Source organism: Chenopodium album, chromosome 25, assembly GCF_948465745.1.
Source record: "Chenopodium album chromosome 25, dcCheAlbu1.1, whole genome shotgun sequence".
Lineage (NCBI taxonomy): Eukaryota > Viridiplantae > Streptophyta > Magnoliopsida > Caryophyllales > Amaranthaceae > Chenopodium > Chenopodium album.
Genome location: NC_137858.1, coordinates 12,619,781 through 12,642,230, shown reverse-complemented (window position 1 = coordinate 12,642,230; position 22,450 = coordinate 12,619,781). Strand labels below are relative to the sequence as shown.

At 38.4% G+C, this 22,450-nt stretch overlaps 1 protein-coding gene across 1 annotated transcript in view; it reads left to right on the top strand.

Moving 5' to 3' along the window:
- LOC145613707 (wall-associated receptor kinase-like 1) overlaps positions 1 to 22,450 on the top strand; it is a 44,325-nt gene that overhangs the window by 7,954 nt on the left and 13,921 nt on the right. The window contains exons 2-3 of the mRNA XM_081668782.1: positions 8,328 to 8,379; positions 8,790 to 8,800. Of these exons, the coding sequence (XP_081524908.1) occupies positions 8,328 to 8,379; positions 8,790 to 8,800 (63 nt within the window). The remainder of the gene's footprint in view (positions 1 to 8,327; positions 8,380 to 8,789; positions 8,801 to 22,450) is intronic.

Genomic DNA, 22,450 nt, shown 5'->3' with positions numbered 1-22,450 from the left:
GGCAGCGCTGACAAGGTTTATTAGCAAATCGGCTGATAAGGCCTTACCATTCTTTGTAGTCCTCCGACAAAATAAAACATTCGTTTGGGGGGAAGAGCAAGCAAAGGCATTAGAGGTGGTCAAAAACCATCTAAGGTCCCTTCCGACCATAGCACGGCCGGAACAGGGAGAGAGCCTGCAATTATACATCTCGGCATCTCCAAAGACGGTTGTGGCGGTGCTGATAGTAGAACGAAAGAAAGCACAGATGCCAATTTATTTTGTGAGCCATGTCCTGAACACGGCAGAAAGAAGATACCCTCTGATAGAGAAGATTGCATATGCAGTGGTTATAGCGGCAAGAAATCTTCGGCCATATTTTGATGCACATACCATTGAAGTGTTGACAAATCAGCTGTTAGAGAAGTCTCTGCAGAAAATGGAGACGTTAGGTAGATTGCTCAAATGGGCAGTAGAGTTGTCGGAGTATGTTATAATTTACAAGCCACGAGTGTCGATAAAGGCTCAGGCATTATCTGATTTCATTGTGGAAACGTCCTACATCGAAGAAGAAGAGGTCAATGGAGTGTGGAAGGTTTCTGTTGACGGCTCCTCAGCATCAACAGGCTCCGGAGCCGGTATTGTCATGATGTCACTGCAAGGGGACATATTCGAGTATGCTATCAAATTCAAGTTCAAAGCCTCAAACAATGAAGCTGAGTATGAGGCAGCACTTGCGGGAGTGCAGTTATGCATTGCGGCTGAGGCAAAGCGGATAAAACTCACGACTGACTCACAATTGGTAGCAAGTCAGTTTGACGGCACTTATGAGGCAAAAGAACAAACGATGATGGCCTACCTGGCCAAGTTGAAAGCAATAACTGCTAACTTGGAAACGTTTGAAATACAATTAGTGCCGAGAGCAAAAAACACACAGGCAGACGCCTTGGCAAAACTGGCAAGTTCAAGCTTCAATGATCTGGAACGTACTGTAATGGTGGAACTTCTGGAACGCAAAAGTATTGACCCCGACAACACTCCAAAAGAAGTGAATTGCGTGATTGATGGCCAAGAATGGTATGATGGCGTGCTAGCCTACAAGGTGCATAACGTCTTACCGACAGACAAAACAGAAGCACAGAAGATAAAGAAGGATAGCATCTGGTTTGTCATGTTCAAGGGAATGCTGTATAAAAGGGGATTCTCGCTACCATTGCGAAGGTGTATATCGGCCTATGAGTCAGCTAGGCTGATAGAGGAAATCCATGAAGGGAATTGCGGAAATCATGCCGGAGGCCGGTCAATGTCCTTGGAAGAAATGAAAAGAGGGTATTACTGGCCGACAATGAATGCTGATACTTTAGCGTACGCGAAAAAGTGCGATAAGTGTCAAAAATTTGGGTCGGCAATCAACCAGCCGCCAAATGATTTGACACCAATTCTAAATCCGATACCGTTCGCACAATGGGGATTGGACATTATTGGACGTTTTACATCCGCAACAGGGAGCAGAAAATTCCTGATAGTAGGGATTGACTACTTCACCAAGTGGATAGAGGCTGAACCGGTAGCAAAAATAATAGCGAGTGAGGTTAAGAAGTTCATCTGGAAGAGTATATTCACCCGATTTGGCCTACCGGTTGCAATGGTGTTTGATCACGGCTCCCAGTTTGATTGCAACCTAGTTAAGAGCTTCCTCAGCATATACAAAGTAAAATTCGCATATGCGGCAGTCTGTCATCCCCAGTCAAACGGCCAGGCGGAGGCCGCAAATAAGCAGATACTAACGGCACTGAAAAAGAAGGTAGAAGATGCGAAGGGTTTGTGGGCAGATCTAATCCCGGAAATACTATGGGCGAATAGAACAACAACAAGGGAAACTACTGGGGAATCACCATTCAACCTTTCTTTCGGCTCAGAAGCCGTTATTCCGACTGAAGTAGGACTCCCTACATTTCGTGTTCAACATTTCTGTGAGGATCAGAATGACTTGCTCCTAAGACAGCAATTAAACTTCTTACCTGAAACTCGGCTTACGGCTGCCATCAGGTCAGCAGCATATAAAAGTCGTATGAGTCAAGCATATAACAAGAGAGTCAATTATCGGCCTATGGAAGATGGAGACTTGGTCCTTCGTCGAACGGCCGCAACAGGTAGAGGGAACGCAGATGGCAAGCTCACCGCAAACTGGGAAGGCCCCTATCAAGTGTATGAAACGGTTCGCCAAGGATCGTATCAGTTGATGACTCTAGAAGGAGTACCATTAAAAAATGTTTGGAATACGAGCGTCCTCAAGAAATACTACGTTTAGAATGTGTTTTAATTTCTCATGTGTAGTACCGGCATGACATGTGGTCATGGTTTAGCTTTTTCTTGTTAAGTTCTTATTTTGTAGGCAAGCTCCATGCCTGTAGTTTGTTTTGACGATTTAGGCCTAGGCCGTTAATAAGAAAAGTATGTACTATAACATATGGAGACATCCCCTACTTTCGATATGATCTGATAAACAGCCTAGCTAGCTGTCTCTTTCATTCAATTAAGGAGGAAGGTTAGATAACTATTGCGCCTCAAGGCAAGTTGAAATTGACGGTCTGATCCACTGTCAAATACTTGGCCTGCTAAAGGCTGCATATACAGGAAAATACAGGCAATAACAGAATGATAAGGAATTCCGAAATCAATTTCTAAGGAAATTAATTGCGGAATTCGGGGGCATATGCCTAAGGTGCTAATGTGTTGGAATCAAAAAAACAAAAACGCCGATAATTTGTTAGAACTAGAAATACTTTAAGTAGCAGAACGCTATAAAATTTTGCGCACAAATAAACAAACGAATATGCAATTATAATACAATTACAACTCACTTATAATACAGTTATAGAAATCGCAGAAAAGCATAGTAGTATTGAAATACAAGGGCATTCACGGCATTAGAATGAACACAGTAAAGAAAACGTGTAAGTTTCTTTGAAACAAAATCAACGGCAAAATCATTCGGAATTCAAGTACAACGGAGAAACCGTTTAGTTCAGTGCAGTTAAAATATACAGGTTGCCAAGTTCAAATATTGCAGATACGTGATTAAGTCAACAGAAAATAAAAATTGTTATAGCATACACATATGAAATCGACAGCCATCACCCAAAAAAGACAAGGGTCAGATCAGCCAAAATACAAGTTTTAAAAAAAAAAAAATTGTCTTCAACAAAAACAAACATATGTTGCTCAACAGTGAGCCTTAGAAATTACAGACAAGGAGGACCCGCATGATTCCGGTGATGACTGCCCGCCCCATTAATCTTTCTTTGATTCAGGCTCCTTTTGGGGGGCAGGTTCAGAGGTGCCGACAGCATTGTCCTCTTTGATAGGACTAGCAATAAGGGCATCAGCAAACTCCTCTTCCGGCAAATTGCGTGGATCCAGATTCTTCAGCACTTCGATTGGAGGGGGGTTGTCAAAGTAATCTCCTTCGTAGCTGGTAGGAGAGAGATGCATGTCTTCACTGTAAGCAGCCTCAGCTGCCTGCCATTTCTCCGCATCCCAGTTCTCGGCTTTGCAGACACAACGGTGAGCGGCTACCCACCCACCAGTATATCGGTCCACCAGCAAATTCCGGTAGTGGTCGGACTGCAGCAACCGGTTGACTGCTCGGTGCCTGATACCGGGCTTCTCCTCCTCAGCTTTTTTCAAAGCTCCCTCCAACTTCGCCTTAGCCTCCTTCTCTGTTTTCAACTCCCGCTCGAGGCTGGTGCTCCTTCTCTGCATAGATTCCTGATTGGCCAGCTTTGTGTTTAGAACAACCATGTTGTTCTCCATAGTCTTGATAGTGGCCTTGTGTTTCTCCTTCTCGTTAACAGCAGCTTGTCGGGCGTCATCACATTTTTTGAATTTCGTTTCGGCCTGATCATGACAGCGCTGGTAATAACGGTACATATGTACCACCTCGACCGCCGAATTAACAGTCTACAAATAAAAAAAAAAGAGAAAAGAAGAACAGGTAAGCAACAAATACACATAACAAAATAGTAACACTAAAAAAAAATGATAATAATAAAAGTAGTTAGCAAAATAGACAAGGGTCATGACAGCAGTTTTGTCTTACCCGGAGCATATCATTCATCATCTGACCACAAGGAGCTATCAGCTTGTCGACGGGTCGGTCTGCTGGCGTGGCTAAATCTTTCAGCATTCTCCATCCCATGCTGCCTCCGGTATTGGGATCATCACAGATAACAGACTCTCCCCGATTCACGTTGATGCGCGGATGCCACGGCTCGCCAGCACCGCCGCTAGGAACCAAGAACTCCTCAGCAACCTCGGTAGGAACCTTCACATGGGGAACCTCGATATAGTCCCCTGTCATCACAGGTATAAAGGCGTTCTTGCTGCTAGCAGACTTGCCCGACAACCGATTTTGTCGGTCCCTCAGAAAAGATTCTTCTGCCGGTACCAGCTTATCAGTCGTAACAACTTTCTCCGCAGCAACCACACTTGCCTCAGTAGGCTTGCGCAGAGTAATATTCAATCTTCTAGTACCGGTAGGAGCGTCGTCCTCCAAATTCACGACGTTCACATTCTCAGTAGGCTTCTGCTGATTTTTAGCGGCCTCATCTTGTTTATGCTTTTTGTTCTGGTCACGGCTTGAGAGGTCGCTGGATCTTTTCTGGGCATTTGCTCCCCCTCTTCTGATCGGAAGAGTGCGGGGAATTCTGGTCCTGCGTTGCTCGTTGGAAGTCATATCTTGTCGTCTTCTTTTCTTCCCCTTAAGAGCACGCGTGCAGTAGACGGGTAATGTATCGTAATCGTGATTTGGGTTTGGAGGGCACTGAAATTTTACCCTACCGTCAGGATGTAAACCCAAATTGGAAAAATCTAACTTGTTAATACCTGCAAGGCAACAAACGTGCAAGGAATAAATACAAATAACGAGAATGAGGAATGTTAAGTACTCTGAATGTAAAAATACCGATAGTCAGCTATTTTAAAGTAACTGATTCTGGGCATGCCAAATCTTTAAATCCATAGTTCAAAAAAAAAAAAAAAAAAAGAAAACTGAAAGAATGAAGAATGAAACAAAGCTGTTAATTGGAGTAGAACCATACCAAATTCGTCAGTCCAGCAGAGACCGACATGAGACAAAGGGGCGTTACCCAAGATATAATTACAGTTGGGTAGCCACACCCCCGGTACAGCTTTGTTCTTACTACCAGCCTTTACATATGTACAGTCAAAAAACTTACAAGCATACTTCTCTATATCACCTAATCTTCTACGCCTAATGGTATCAAACATACTATGGGGGGGATAGAAACATCTGCGAACTTTGTAGTCCTCAAGAACGCTAAGAAAGTAGAAATTCTCCATCCAGCCTTTGCAACTGGTCAATTTCGGCCATACTGTACATTTATCCGGGGCCGTGAACAACGACCAATACCCCGGTGACTGACTGTCTCTCTTTAGCCAGTTAAGAGTGCGAAACAGGTTCAGTGTGAGAGGGAAATCCATGAATATCATGACCCACACCAATGAGATAAGGTTCCGAATAGGTATGGGTGTTAACTGCTCCACGCAAACATTCCATGCTCTGAAAATTTTCTCGATAAAAGGGTGCAGCGGAAACCGTAAACCATACTCAAGATGCTTCGCATAAACTATAATATGGCCGTCAGGGCAATCAAGAGCAGTCTGATCCTCTTTAGGCAATTTGAGGTCATAGCCGTCAGAAAGGTTGTAAAAGTGGGCACCAATGCGGCAGTACTCTTTATCGATAGCTTTCTGGAGCCATTCAGGGTCAACTTTCGTTGACACAACTTTGTACTCGGGCTTTAATACAAGGGGTTCTCGGTACTTTGGTTCGTCATTCTCAGAATCATACCCTTCATCAACACTTTCTTCTTTCAAAACGGCATCACTTTGTAGGAGTTTATAGGTACTACGCAGCGGAAATAACATATATGAATCATATTCAATAAAGTACCTAATCCCAAGAATCGCATGCATAACACACAAGACACATAATCATACCTTTGAAGCGTGAATTCCACGAAGCTATTCGACAGGCAAATCAGGGAGAGAATAGAGCCCCAAGTGTTGCTCCTCTACTTAGTCCACGAGATTCGAACGAGCCGTCCACCAATACTAGATTGGTCGAGTGATTGAGGAAAACCGCGATCACCACCTTTTCGGACAACCGACCACCGCACGAACCACCACCACCACGAGACACCACCGTGCGCCGGGAGGAGGAGAGAGCCGTGAGAGAGGGAGTATGAGAGGGGGTTGGTTTCGTGTTTGCTAATTAGGGTTTGATCTAAATGATCAGTTAATTCCTTACCTGCAAACCTAGGCACCTAGTCTATTTATAATCTCATTATAATTAGACTAGGGCACGAAGCCCAATAGCCTCTCAAAACCCCTACATGGCCGGCCACCTAGAGAGATGAGGCCCATGATGGGCCTCGTCCTCTAATGCTCGATCTAGCCCCTTTGTGTGACCTTATACGATCCGTCCAATTGGGCTTTGGGCTATTTTACTAGTCCAAAGATCGTAAGTACCTCTAGCTATGGCAAAACGACGACCCAAATGTCCGGACTTAATTATCTCCATAATTTGATCCAATTATATATCTAGTAATTGCACACGACGAAGACATAACTCCTTCAATCTCCCACTTGTCTGAGACAAGGGTGCAATGTTCAAATTCCTTAAGTCAATGTATATGTCGATTTGATAATATGATTGCATCACATGTCGAGATCATATTAATCTACAAATCGTTTCTTGAAACCTGAGTTAGAATTACAAAACCAAATGATTACTGAGTAATGCATTTGAACGCGGCCACGTATTTTCTGAATTCTCCCTCTTCAAGCGGCCATGACACATTTCCTAATTTAATAGGTAGACTCTATCCAATCTTGTGGCAACAAGCCTCCCACTCAACTTCTGAAATAACCGGGAAACATCCTTTATAATCTCCAGTTACGGGTAGACGTTTGAATGTACCACAGTTACAACATCCATTGACTGAAATCAATGTTCCACTCATGTCAAAGGAATCCACTAATATATACGGAAGCTCTATACTTGAACTTCAAAGTAGGTCAATAGTTCAATCATGCATCATTCATGCATATCCAAGTGATTGATCGAGCATCACTATGCCCCTATAGCCCATGAAACCGAGCTATCCAATCAATCTTACATGCTAGTCCATTTATTGAAATCATTTATGTCCACTTTAATGATTTCGAACTAGGAACTTAAATAATATACGGATTTTGTTCACCTGTGGAGTTTCATACACCAGGTCTCTATCTGATAGATAACCTGATGAGCCCATCAATCCATAATTATTTTGGACATTTTATTTAATTTCAAAACCATAATTAAATAAGAGAAATAATAATTTCTGTTTTAAACATAATTCTGCAAATTGATGTATTTTCTCATGTAATATGTTTCCACAAACATACACAACTTAAAATTACATAATTTGCTTCAATCCAAGACTTTAATATGACTTTCATACCTTTGTCTATGGAAGGGGTTTAGTGATTTCTCACTCATAATAAAACTTCGCAGAACGTGACCTTCCGCCGGTCAATGATCTCATAACTGAGGCGATATCTTATATCCATTTATTTGGATTTGTAATGTGACCCTGGCTCCTTTGTTCTTGGGCAAAGGTGATCCTTTAGTCATATCACATTTCACTCCAAACTTCCTCTAAAGCTATCCGACTATAGCTTAATACACATATTCTAACATTGAGCATGCAATAGTGCTCTGCTTTGAACTCTTCAAGCTCACTGTACTTCTCCATACTGACAAAATTGTGCGTCTAGATCAAAATCTAGAGTCATCTTGCCTGTTTGGAGAGAACTTGCATTCGTAAAGCTCTTGACAACTTGTTTACCTTTAACACCATAAACTAGAAAAATTCCTTTAGCGCTTCTCAAGTACTCAAGGATTTGTTCTTGGTAACTTTCCGTATGCTTATTCTGTATTTGCTTGAAACTTGCTACACATGCACAAGTCATATGTAACAATTTGCTTTGTACATTTCATGGTACATGTAATGGTCCCTTTTGCAAAAGCATTAGGTCCACTGCCTTTACAACTCACCTCAACTAGCTTTTAGGGCACTGAGTTTTACTGAGTGTAAAACCATGAAACATGGGAAAAGATCCTCTCTTAGAATTTTGCATCTTGAACTCGTCAAGAACCTTATCAACATAAGTCTCTTGATTAGGTCCAGTCATCCTTCAAGATTCACTTTGTGGATTTTGATTCCCAATATGTACTCAACATCTCCTAAGTCTCCCATATAGAAACAATCTTTCTAACCATTGCTTGACTTATTCAAGCATTGATATATCGTTTCATATGAACTGTATGTCAACTACATACTAGACTAAGAAGACCAATTGCTCCCACTAAACTTCTTGTTTCTACAAGATTTCTTTTCATTCTTCCAAGGTAATCAAACTGTTTGATTTCCTAATGAATATTTCAACTCCTTAATGCTTACTTCAATCCATAAATGAATTTCTGAAGTTTGCAAAACTTTCTAGGACTTTCTGGAATTCAAAAACTTAAGTTGTATCATATACATCCCATCCATCAAGAACATTTCATGAAGGTGATTTTGATTTCCATAACTAGAAATAATCCGAATAAGCTTACATGACTAATAGGTTTAACCCTATTTGTAAGACTATCATGGACTAGCACATCTTTACAGACATGGAGTCCATTCTGGATTTCTTGGCTTTAAGCCACTTCCTGAGTTGGCACTTGTCCAAAGCTTGCTTGTAGGTATGGATTCCAACCATTCCAATAGGAAAATTTTAGGATCCACCTTTTACTAGAATTCCAACAAACTGTTTGTTTCGATCCTAAGTAACCTACGATAGGTGTGAGCGACAATAGAATTAATCTCTTCAACTCTTTGAAGTATTTCATTCTAGTAGGACGATAGAAGTCTCGCTACTTGAATTAGCTTGCTTCGACACATGTTTTATCAAATTAGCTGATTTCATGCGCATTCGTCTCTAATGTAGTGTTATCCACATCCCTTGTTGCTCGTCTAATCGAGATCTAACTTTACTCCCACTTGGCTTTGTAGGAAGACATTTCTTGCTATAAAGACACTATCGCGAGCAACAAACATTTTGTTTTTACGCGATTGTAGGAATAATACCTCTGATTTAGGGTTTATTATGTCATCTTTGTAAACATTTTTACATAGATTTCATATCCCTCAATCCTGTTTAGAAAAGATTACTTTGGAACATTTCCAGTCTTTCTACTGCTTTGGTGAAGTTTCTGTTTAGTATATTCGCAATTGTTGTTGTTCTAATGCATATCCTCAAAACGATATTTGTAAATCATTAAATCTTGGATCGAACCATGGCAAGCAAAGTTTGATTCCTATTTTATACATACATTTTAATAGTAATGTTCCTGGATTGTGAACTAATTCAACAATTCCTTTAGATGATCATTTGTTTTGAGTTAAATATTTATCACAACAATCATATTGTGGTGCTAAATTGTTTATCTCAAACTTGATTTTACATTTCATTTTTGGAATTTTGAACATTTCAATGATTCCAACTTTTATTTCATTAAGTAATTATCGACATATTTACTTAAATCGTTAATAAGAGCAATGAAATAGTTAAATCCTTTTGCTATATCTTGAACTTATGGTACACACACATCATATGTTTGTGTTCCAAAAGGTCATTTTAGCTCTTTTACCCTTTCAACTAAAAGGTAACTTGGTCATTATACCTTATCAAGCATGACTTCTAATTCTTAAGTGATTCATAATCATATAAGAGTAAGAGTCCATCCATAACTTTGGATGTGCAAATGGTTTATGTGACCTAACTTTACTTTGTTATAAGTATGTTTGCTTTGAATCATCTAAATTTACTTTTGTGATCTACATATATCAATGTCATAAATAAAATTAACTCATATCTAGCAAAATGAAAACAATTTATTACCTTGGTCATGGATCAACATTTGTCCAAGCCAAGTAAAACAAATCAGTATTCAAAACAAGAAAACCGAAATATTGTCTCATCAAAAACTGGAAATAATTCTAAATGTCATGATAAACTAATCAGAAATTAAAACTATGAAGCTATCTCTGGCCACTCAAATACTTCTAGTGCACCTTCAAGCTCCATCTCCATGCTAGCTTCACTTGCTTGCAGTTCCTGTGCAACATCATAATGTTAAGCACTGCAACTTGGTATCACATACCTTAGTGAAAGTTAAAATGATTATAACTTAATACCTGAGGTTGATGCTCCATTCTTCTTCTTGAGGAAATCAAGGTATTTCTGGCAATTGCGTTTCCAATGCCCCTTCTTCTTGCAGTAAAAGCATTCACTCTCACTTGCAACTTTGGGTTTTGGATTCGCCTTAGGCTTTTCAGGAGCCTTGGCAACTTGCTTGCCCTTGCTCTTGGCATTAGCCTTTTGCCCCTTCTTCTTGAACCCCTTTCCCTTTTGAATCATAAGAACTTCCTTCTTAGGTTTCTTAGGGATTTGTTTCTCAGCACTAACCAGCATTGCATGCAATTGACTCATAGTCTTTGCATTCGCAGTCATGTTAAAGTTCATGATAAACTGGTTGAAACTTTCTGGAAGTGAATGGAGAATGATGTCTGTTGCCAAATCATCACTAATTGGGTACCCCAGTTTCTCCATACTTTGAATTAGGCCGATCATTTTGAAAACATGATCATGAACTGTGGCACCCTTCTCCATTCTACAATCCATAATCTCACGATGAAGCTCATACCTTTCAACTCTAGCTTGTTTCTTAAACAAAACTTTGAGCTCTTCCATGATTGAATAGGCATCCAGGTCCTCAAAACGCTTTTGAAGACTAGGTTCCATAGTAGCAATCATTAAGCAAGTGATAGGCATAGCTCTATCATGAGCTTCCTTGTGCTTCTTGATATCTGCCGCAGTTGGATTTTCTGGCAGAGGTCCTGGTAATGGGGTATCAATGATATCCTCCTTACCCTCAGATTTCAGAACAAGCCTTAGCATTCTTTCCCAGTTGGAAAAGTTTTCCCCTGTCAACCTATCCTTTTCAAGGAATGGTCGCAAATTGTAAACGTTGTTGTCATTGTTATTACGGCTACCCATCTATGTTAAAATAAGGCAAAGTTTAATAATTATGTTTAATAAATTAAAGTACCATAAAACATATTCATTTGGTAACTTTAAAACACTTTATTCAATAATTAAATGATCCCAATTGAATTTTAAGTGATTCCAAGATCCTTTATTTGTGCAATAATTGACCGGACTGAGGCCCTGCCATCAACCATTACATTTTCAAGGTGAGTAAACTCTTTACTGATTACAACTCTTGTAATTCTTGGTTGAATAATTAACCATCACATGTTTAATTATTACCCTTAGCTTCAAGGTTCTAAACTGATCTTTAGGTAACCTTGTTGAATATAACCAATTAAAAGTGTAGATGTGCGGTCCTACCCCCACTTCCCCAAGATATATTATGATGCTCTGCTGAGGCCGACCCATCACAAACGATCAAGGTTTTCGTCGGGTTTTTAATTGGGAAAGCTGTATCAATATTTCTGGGATCTAGATTTATTATGTTGTGATTGTATAGTGAACTCTAGCGCATCATCAAGCAACATAAATAAACCTAAACATGCATAATCTACTAATGCAATAAAACATGACATAGTATGGCCCCTTAGTCCTAGGAAAACTAGAAATAAAATGCTCCCACTTGAATCATCATGGATCTTCATCCACCTTGCTCCTTTGGGCCTTCACTTCATGGGCTTCTTTTGGGCTAACACCATTTAAATAACTATTCTATTTACATTAAATAAAAGTTATAAAAATACTCAACGGTACGCAGACCGTATTTAGATTACAAAAATACATCACGATACGCAGATCGTATTTAAGAATCTATGGGCCACACTAGTCTATATATAGCAACATAATATCATATATTAGAAAAGTGCCATATAATAAATCACTCAACATGCTTGTCTAAACTATAACATCTGATGATCATAATAAAGACAACGCATTTCCTAAAATATCTTATATTTTAATCATAATTAGATAATATCATATATTATTCATGACGGTTAATAAAATATCATATATTTAATTTAGTCATGAGATAGAATCAAATCATATTTTAATCTAGAAAGATAAAATCATATTTAATCTTCCATGATTATACTTATTTAGGAGATTCTATCCTAATTACTAGCCAATCAAATAATTTTAAAATCAATTACATCCTAATCTAATTATGGGATAATCACATTATTTAAATCAATTATTATCCTTTTGGAATATGCTCAGAATATCCTCATCAATCTTATCCTTAATTAACCACTTTAATTTAGGATAATTATCAAAATAACAAACTAAATATGGATAATATCAAATATAACAACTTTTGAATATTTGATTTTATCCTAAAACAAAAAGATTTTATCCAAATAAAACCAACTTTATCTTTTAAATTAAAAGATCATATTTTGAAAATATTTGAACTTATCCAAAATAAAACCAATTTTATCCCAAAATAATTCGTAATTATCCTGAAATAAATTTTTAAAACAGAATTTTTTTTTTTTTTTTTTTTTTTTAAAAATCGCAACCACCAACGCCGGCCACCGTGGTTGGCTAGCCGAAGCTAGCCACGGTGGCTGGCTGCCGTGACAGCAGCCACTGCCGCAAAGGGCAGCAGCGTGGAGCTGCTTTGCTGGGGCTGCAGGCCACCGTGTGTGGCCAGCCGAGGCTAGCCACGGTGGCTGGCTGCCTTGCAGCAGCCACTACCGCGCAAGGCAGCAGCAGCACCCAGCCGGCAGCCGCGGCAGCAGCCGTGCAACGGTTGCACGCTGCTGCCCACAGCCACCCTAGACCGCCGCCCTCCCTTCCCTCCCTCTTGGACGCCACCTGGTCGGCAGCCGCCGTGGCTGCGCCACCCAGCCGCGGTTGCCGGCCAAAATATTTTTTTTTTTTTTTTGTGTTTTAATTTAATTAAAATAACATTTATCCTAATTAAATTAAGTTAGTCCATAAGATTAAAATTAAATCATATTCAATTTTAAAATAGGGTTCATCATAAAATTAATCCCAATTTAATTTTAACATTTAAAATTAAATCTATGATCATACATAAGACATTTTTATGCATAAATCAACCTAATTGAAATTATGAAACATAAAATGATTCGAATAAAACCATAATCAAGCACAAAAATCATATTTTAGGGCTTGGAATTTTCGAAATTTAGGGTTAGGGTTTTCGAAATTTTCGAAAATATTAGGCATAATTCGGTCCTCTTTATGGATATTTGAGCATAATTAAATCATATTTAACCGATTCCAAAAGTTTAATCACATTAAATAATAATTGAACCATAATTAAATTAATTTCTCCCTCTTAATTGATTATAAAATTAACGTGGACATCAAATAATCGTATTATTATGATCTAGCGCGTTAATGCAAGAGGCTAACTGATACCACTGTAGGAGTTTATAGGTACTACGCAGCGGAAATAACATATATGAATCATATTCAATAAAGTACCTAATCCCAAGAATCGCATGCATAACACACAAGACACATAATCATACCTTTGAAGCGTGAATTCCACGAAGCTATTCGACAGGCAAATCAGGGAGAGAATAGAGCCCAAGTGTTGCTCCTCTACTTAGTCCACGAGATTCGAACGAGCCGTCCACCAATACTAGATTGGTCGAGTGATTGAGGAAAACCGCGATCACCACCTTTTCGGACAACCGACCACCGCACGAACCACCACCACCACGAGACACCACCGTGCGCCGGGAGGAGGAGAGAGCCGTGAGAGAGGGAGTATGAGAGGGGGTTGGTTTCGTGTTTGCTAATTAGGGTTTGATCTAAATGATCAGTTAATTCCTTACCTGCAAACCTAGGCACCTAGTCTATTTATAATCTCATTATAATTAGACTAGGGCACGAAGCCCAATAGCCTCTCAAAACCCCTACATGGCCGGCCACCTAGAGAGATGAGGCCCATGATGGGCCTCGTCCTCTAATGCTCGATCTAGCCCCTTTGTGTGACCTTATACGATCCGTCCAATTGGGCTTTGGGCTATTTTACTAGTCCAAAGATCGTAAGTACCTCTAGCTATGGCAAAACGACGACCCAAATGTCCGGACTTAATTATCTCCATAATTTGATCCAATTATATATCTAGTAATTGCACACGACGAAGACATAACTCCTTCACACTTCTCTCGGCAGCCTCACCCTCCCTCACTCTTACCGCCTGCTCACTCACCTCGGTATCCTAACTGCCACCTTCATTACCGGTTTCACCAGATTCCTCACCACCACTCCCACCTACGCCCTCATCTTGGCTGTTTCCCACACTCTCCTCACCCATGTCCTCCAAGGATCTCTCTACAGACTGTACATGCTCCTCACCGACATCAGAGGTTTCCTCAACCACAGGTTCTTTACCGGCACGGCGTTCAGAGGTTTCACCTTCCCCGGGTTGGTAACTAATTCTTTTGGTTCTCGGCATCGCCGTTGTTTTACGACCTATCTTGCCTAAGTTTGATCCGTATTGAATAATCTCGAAAGTAGACTCCAACTGAGGACAAATGCTTATTGGGGAGACTGAGGTGATCTCAACGTCTTTTAAAATATTAGACCAGGTAGGCTGATAAGAGTTTTTAACTTCTTTCACTAAAGCTGGGGACAAGGGTGCAAACGGGTCAGCCTCGCCGGCCTTACCCGAAGTCGAGTTGTGAACAAATTCAGACATAAACTTAACAAACACAACCACAGACACGACACTAAGGCGAAACAGGCAATTGACACTCTAAATTACCAAAATAAATGAAAAGTTAGGGCTTTTTACCTCGTTGAATCGATTGAACTTCGCAGAACAGAACTAACAGAAACACTGAAGTGAGAAAGTCGAGAAAGTTATTTCAACTAAGCAACTGAAATTATTCTCCCCTTGATGATGCGAATTGATCGACGAAACCCTAAGTGTGTTCGCAGAAAAATACTTCGAAGAAATTTTTGGAAATCAAGAGCAAATGAGGAAAATTGCTCTTTTTCGAGGCTTAAATACCCCCATGAACAGTGGCAGTTGAAGTGACAATTTGTGCATGCAATCCAACGGCTAGGAAAAAATGCCTTTTCATGAACTGAGACGCAGGATGAACGACACGTGCCCCACTCAATTTTTAAGTTTTCCCGCCCAGGCTAATTTTGGAAATTTTAAATTTTTCATCAAAAATAATAATGCCTAGGCGCGCTATCGGTACTTTTATCACTTGGGGGGCAAATCGGAGATTTTTAAAACTCAGTTAATTTTTAAGTGACCAAAGAACTATCGGTACTTTGCTCACTTGGGGGGCAAATCGGAGATTTTTGAATCTCAGTTAATTTTTAAGTGACCAAAGTACTATCGGCACTTTGCTCACTTGGGGGGCAAATGAGAGATTTTTAAATTCCAGAACGAGCTTTCCTTCCTTAACTTCCTCTCATAATTACAAGTGAGAACGCCGGTTTTACCACCGTCCTCACTTGGGGGGCTAGTTGTACGGGATAATATCGGTAGTAACATCTAATTAGCCGATAATGTCTTCCAATACCAATAAAACAACTGATTAGTAAGAAAGCTCAAATATCCATAACGGCCTTTCTAAACGGCCACGTGGAGAGCTGCTTGAGGCCACGTAGCCACCTGCTGCCTACGAGGTCGGTTTGCCACCTATCGTTATAGGTGGCACCAGCTTGGTTATTTCCTTATATATATCCAAGCAAATTTTCAACTAAAGGTACAATCTTTTTCTCTCTCTCTTTCTCTACACATCTAAAACACTTTCTCTCTCTTCACTCTTTCTTCTTATCGGATTGCTGACTTTAGCATCGGAGAGGTTATTCCCGGATAACCCCCGGGTTAGCTTATCTGTGTTGACTGTGCAGGTGCGTAATTGGACGGTAAACCTTTACCAACCCACGAAGATTATCTGTATCGGAGCACACCCGGAACAGTAGTATCTTGTAATTCATCCTCTTCATCACCATCAAAACCATTTCTTTAAAAACTCAACCTTGAGATTCTTGTAATTAATTTTTATATCCCCAGCGGAGTATGGGGTATGGTAACTTTAGAAATTCCGTCATCAACTACTTGACGTCTTGATGGCCTTACTGAGAGGAGCCACAATCTTGCTGACTCCACCTTCAGATATTCAGTTTCCGATAATGTTTTTGCTTCAGTGGGATGCGATGGATACGCTTTAATGTTGAATGAGACGGGTGGAATCATGGCAGGATGCGCCTCTGTTTGTACCCTGAATCCACCTGCATCAGTTTTAAGAGATAACAAATGCAATGGCTACCGTTGTTGTCTGGCTCAATTGGCATCCGCATCCATTGATGATGAACCAAAGACATATATCAAGCAATACAGTACAAGTGTTAGCACCACCAATATATCTGCAAATTGCAGGGCTATCTTCTTGATTAGCAAGGAATATTTAAGTACTAATGCACCTTTGTCAACTGGGATAACTGCCGTATCTGTTGTGCTTCGATGGGGATACTACAATGATTCAAACCTGAACTTAGGTAAAATTATCTCAATTTTGCTTATATAATTTGGTCAATATTCAACCTCATCTGAAATAGATTTTATATATACACCACAAAATTCGTTGGGATTATGCTGATATTATTATCTTATTTTGCTTTGAATAGTTTCCTAAATTTGATCAATATAATGAAAGGAAATTCTCAGTGATGGTCCTGTACTGAAGTTGCCCTTTTTATTATTAACTAGTGTGTGACCCGGGCGATATCCTGAGTTATTATATGTATATGATAAATGAGGTTTTATAATAAAGGAAATTTTGCATTAAACCACCTTTTATAACCCTTTAATTGCAGGAAACCACCTTATAAAAATTTTTTCGCAAAAACATACCTTAATCGTAAAATTTTTTGCAATCACACACCTTTTCCCGAAAAATACCCATTGACCTTGTATTCCGGGGTTGACTCGACCACGTGCCTCGCACGTGACACCCTAAAACCACTAACCCTCCCTTTTCCGGCAGCCAACCAAATTCCCCACCCCACTGACGGCGAAGGCGACCACCTCCCTACCCTAGCGCCGGCGTTCTTGCTCCCTTCCCTTTCTCCCAACCCACGAATTCTCTCTCCTCCTCTTCCACCTAACCACCATCACTTCCTTCACTCTCACCACTCGAACCCAAGATCCACCACTACCCACTTTCCTAAAGCGCCGCCCACAAATTCTCTCTCCTCCTCTTGGGAAAGGACGGGAATTGGGAAAGGGAGGGGATGAGGTCGTCGGCGACGAAGGAGGGAGGTGGTCGCCGGCCACTGGAAGTGGGTGGCTGGGGAAAAGGGAGGGTTAGCGGTTTTAGGGCGTCTCATGGTCGAGTCAACCCCTGAAAACCAAGTCAATGGGTATTTTCCGGGAAAAGGTGTGTGATTGCAAAAAAATTTACGATTAAGGTGTGTTTTTGCGAAAAAAATTTTATAAGGTGGTTTCTTGCAATTAAAGTGTTATAAAAGGTGGTTTAATGTAAAATTTCCTATAATAAAAGTTAGGGAATTTTGTCAGAAAAAACCATTTATAACAACCTTTGTGTTGGAAAAAACCTTATAAAAATTTTTTGGCACAAAGAAACCAAATTGTGAAATTTTTTTGTTGAAGACAACCTAAGATCTCTAATCACTCAATTAACCTCTAATTTTCCCTTAATTCTTCAAATTATCATAATTCTCACTAATCAATTTAATAATTAAGTTATTTTATAAATAAAAAAAAAAACCCACTCCTCACCACCACCAGGCATCAATCGAGCCACCCCCTCCTATGACAGCAACCCCCTCTCCCATCCTCAGCCTCTGCGTAGATCCCCTCTCCCCGCCGACCAACCTCCACCGCCGAACCGACCCCCTCCCTTTCCATTTACCCTCCCCGATTCTGGCCGCCGTAGTATCTGCAGGGGAGGGGGTGGCCGGGGTGGTTGAGGTTTGTTTTATGTTTTTTTAATTAATATAATTAATTAATTGAGAGTTAAAGGCTAATTAGTGAAAATTAGAGGATAATTAGAGTTTTTTGTTGTCTTCAACAAAAAAAATTTACAATCTGGTTTCTTTGTGCCAAAAATTTTTTTTAAGGTTTTTTCCAACAAAAAGGTTGTTATAAATGGTTTTTTCTGACAAAATTTCCTAAAAGTTATGTGATAGAATACATAAAAAAAAAAATTAAATTAGTTACATTTATTGTAAATAAAGGAGTAGTCTAGTACAAATAATATAAAAATATTTAATTAAAGGCCTGTTCACATTTACTTAATTTCATGTCAGTTCAGCTCAGCTTCAATCAGTTCAGTTCAGTTTAGCTCCTAATTTCATTCTCTCGTAAAATATTCATTTCAGGTTTTCAACTCAGTTTAGTTCGGCTTCCAATCAGTTTAGTTTAGTTCAGTTCAGTTCAGCTTTAATCAGTTCACTTCAACTCAGTTCTGAAAATGTGAACAGGCCCTAAGATAAAAAAAATAAAAAAAATAACCATGGTGCTCAATTGTATTTGCCGGCACGTTCTTTAAGGTTAACACACCACTTTTCCATAAATACACTTTTGGGTGGATGGTTTGAGTAATTGAGTGAAGTAACTTATGCCCAATAATGAATGTGTTTAGACTATTGTGTTTGATGGATTTTTTGAAGTGTAAAAATTAGAAAAAAAAAAAAAAGACTTCTTCTATTTATGGAGAAACATGAAATAATATAGAAGAAGAATCTCAAGCATCAAGGGAGGTGAATAATCATCTTAAACATCCTCTTAAATGGAGGGTTATGAGAGTTACTTATCAAGAGAATAATGGTGAGGATTAAACACCTTAAACATCCTCTTTTATTGGGGGTTATAAGAATTACTCAAGAAATTAAGTGAGGGAATCCAAAGACCAAACCGTTGGAGTTCAACTATGACATGGCGCCACATCATCTGCCCATTTATGATGACACGTGGCGGGCTCATGTCTTCTCATTGAGTTTTAATAAATATATAGATGTGAAAGCTATAACATCCCATCTCGTGATTTGAGTGCATTCACTGGTCCAATTATTGGGGGTACTGAGCACGGATCGGATGTCCAATCTAAAATGGATTTCAAATTGGATCCAATATCCGAATCAAATTTGAAGGGTTTTGGATATTTGATATCCGAATTTGGGATATCCCATCCGAAGGGTTTTGGATACTTTATATCCGACATTTTTCGGATTGGACATACCAAATAACTCCCAACTTTTTATATTTGATGGAATATATGTTATTTGATATCCAAAATCTAAAATCTTTTGGATGTTTTTCTGATATTAGATATCCGAAAATTGATATCCTATTAGACATCCTAAATATTTGAATCGGATTGGATATCCTAAATTATCTTATAAAATGGGATCGAATATTCGGATCATCTGGTAGTTTTGCTGAACCCTAAGTCTGAGGCAATCACTCTCCACGATCAATCTCTGATACCAGAAGTCTATAGAAGCCTTTAGACCCTATAGATTAGCCTTAGCCTCAGCTATTCTACTAGGATCCCATCCATACTCCACTCGCCAAGCTGCAACCAGCCTCACAACACCCATCTCGACCCTGATCACAACACCAGTTAACACCCCTAACCTTTCATACACCCCTTCACTACAAGAAAACTCATTTTTTAGCAACTAATTTTTAGCAACGTCAATTTCTTAGTTGCAAAAAGTACATTTTTGCAATGACATTGTCATTGTCAAAAATAATATTTTATTTCCCCCTTCCAATTCCTAGCGTGGGTCTTTGAAAATTTCAAACTAATATTTTGTAATGACAACAAGGGTCACGGGTTCGAATCTTATCCACCCCTCCTTTCAAATTGGAATATTAAGCGCAGGTATGAAGATGTGGTCGTAATAGAGTATAGAACATATTTATGGGATTCAACCATCAATTTAAAATTTTTTGGTTGAGTTGGTCCATTAATAATTTATTTTTAATTAATTTGAAAAGAGAATCTCCCATTAGCAACGAGTCAGCTTTTTGTTTGTTTGTTTGGCAAAACCAAAGAGACCGTCTATTACATACACCGGGTCTCTTTGGTAAACAGTTTTTTTTTTAAGAATGGGGGTACACTGTAACTCTATGTATCCCCCTGGATCCGCCACTGGGTCACATTACTTAAATATAATTTTTTTTTATTCCGTAATATATAATTCTATACTCAATTGGTGGTTCCTGCAGGCGGATGCACGATCCGCATGGTGCATCCGCTGCGGAATGTACATTATGTTGTTTCATAATGTACATGGTTGCAGAAAGAACATATTGTTGAATTCTAATGTACACGAGTTATATTGAGCTTCTTTTTTGTAAAAAAGCAAAAAGATAAATAATAATTATTTTCTTACCATACAATAATTTCAAATCATTTTAAACTATACTCTCTCTCTCTAGAATTTTTCTCTCTCAACAAGATTTCTCTCCCAAAAAAGGAAAAATTGAAAACCACTACAAGTTCATCAAACCTTAATAAAGAAATAGTTAATTTCAAACTTCTTGGTGCAAAATTGTTCAAGATGGCTAACGAAAACAAAAGGTAAGTACAATTTCGACATGCATAATTGTTAAATTTGAGTTCGATTGGTAGTTTTTTTGTAAGTTCTTGGTGTAAATTTGTGATTTATGTGGTTTTGGTGTTGCAATGAGAATCCGTATGAAGTTCTTGATGAAAACCGACCAATTATTACATTTTGAAAAAAGAAAGCAACAAATTAGCAAATTCAGAAAAAGTTGTAGATCTAAATAATACAATGTACATTAAAATACAGTAAAATGTTCTTTTACATATTTTATAAAGTGGATGAACATATTATAGAAACATAATGAACATATCTATATAGTTACAATGAAAAGAACATACTATTAAAATACAATGAACATATACCTTAAGTGAAAAGAACCTAAGCTACTATTAAAATATAATGAACATATACCTAGAGTGAAAAGAACATGTGTGCTATTTAATAATGTTCTTTATCTTCATGTTTTTTGATTGTCAGTATAATGTACTTTTATTTGTGACATAAAATTAATTGTTTATTTTGAAATGTTCTTTAAATTTTGTTTTTAGATTACGGTGGTTTAATACAAATAATATTCATTATATTATATTATCATGTTCTTTATTAATATTACAGATGTTCTTTAGATATATATATAAATAGCATAAAGCTATATGTTCTTTACAAAACAACTATATGTTCATTACAAAACAATTATATGTGATGTTCTTTACAAAACAACTAAATGTTCTTTACTGAACAACTATATGTTCATTCCGTTTTATTTAAAACAAAGCTGGATGCACGAAGCATCGTGCATCCGCCTGCAGGGAGAAAATTTCATTCTATACTAAGTATTTCCTTTTTTTTTTAACAACATTCCTTAGTGTTTTTTTAATTCACTGTTTTTCTTTTAAGGAAGGCTGCATATTAATTGCATCATTACTATAATTAGTATACTTTTATACACTTTAGTTTGTATTCACATATAACAAATTTCTATTTCATCCTTAGTAATTATTGCATTTGATATTTATACTTGTTACCTCACTTTTACTCTCTTTCCTTTCTTGTTTGTAGTCACATGGACTTTTTTTTTCTTTCTTAAACCTTAATTTGTGTCCAACCCAAATAATGAAATTAAAAAAATGGAGGGCGAATATAGATATCAATCAATATTGATTTTTTTTATTTATTTTTTTTTATACAGGTTTCGGCCTAGAAGTGCTAAGGGTACTTGTACCATTAGCTATTATTTTGGGTAAGATTATATAATTTGTCAGGGATTTATTTGATGTCTTTCATTTACGCCTTTAATTTGTAGTAGGGGTGGCAACGGATCGAAGGTGGGTCACGTGATGCTTCATCTGCCTCCATCCACCAACGATTTATTTGTCACTTGATTCTTCCTTCACCTATACTTTACCTTCATCCACATGTGATCTACTCATCCTCCATGGATGAATTGGGTGGATTGATTGATAAATCGAGTGAAATAAATTAATAACTACAATTTTGCACTTGCATAATTAAAATAAAGATTTGAAAAAAAAAATAGTTATTAATAAATCAAAACTATGATACATTATTTTAATAATTGCTCCTTTTCACTAACATAAAAAACACAATAAAAATGATAAAATACAAGTTCTCAACCTAACAAACATAGTTGTATGTTTAATTGTTTATGAAGGGGGTACACTAGTTATATTGAAGAAAAAGTTGGGGTTATTTTTGTCATTTGATGGCTAATGGAAACAAACAGAAGGTAAA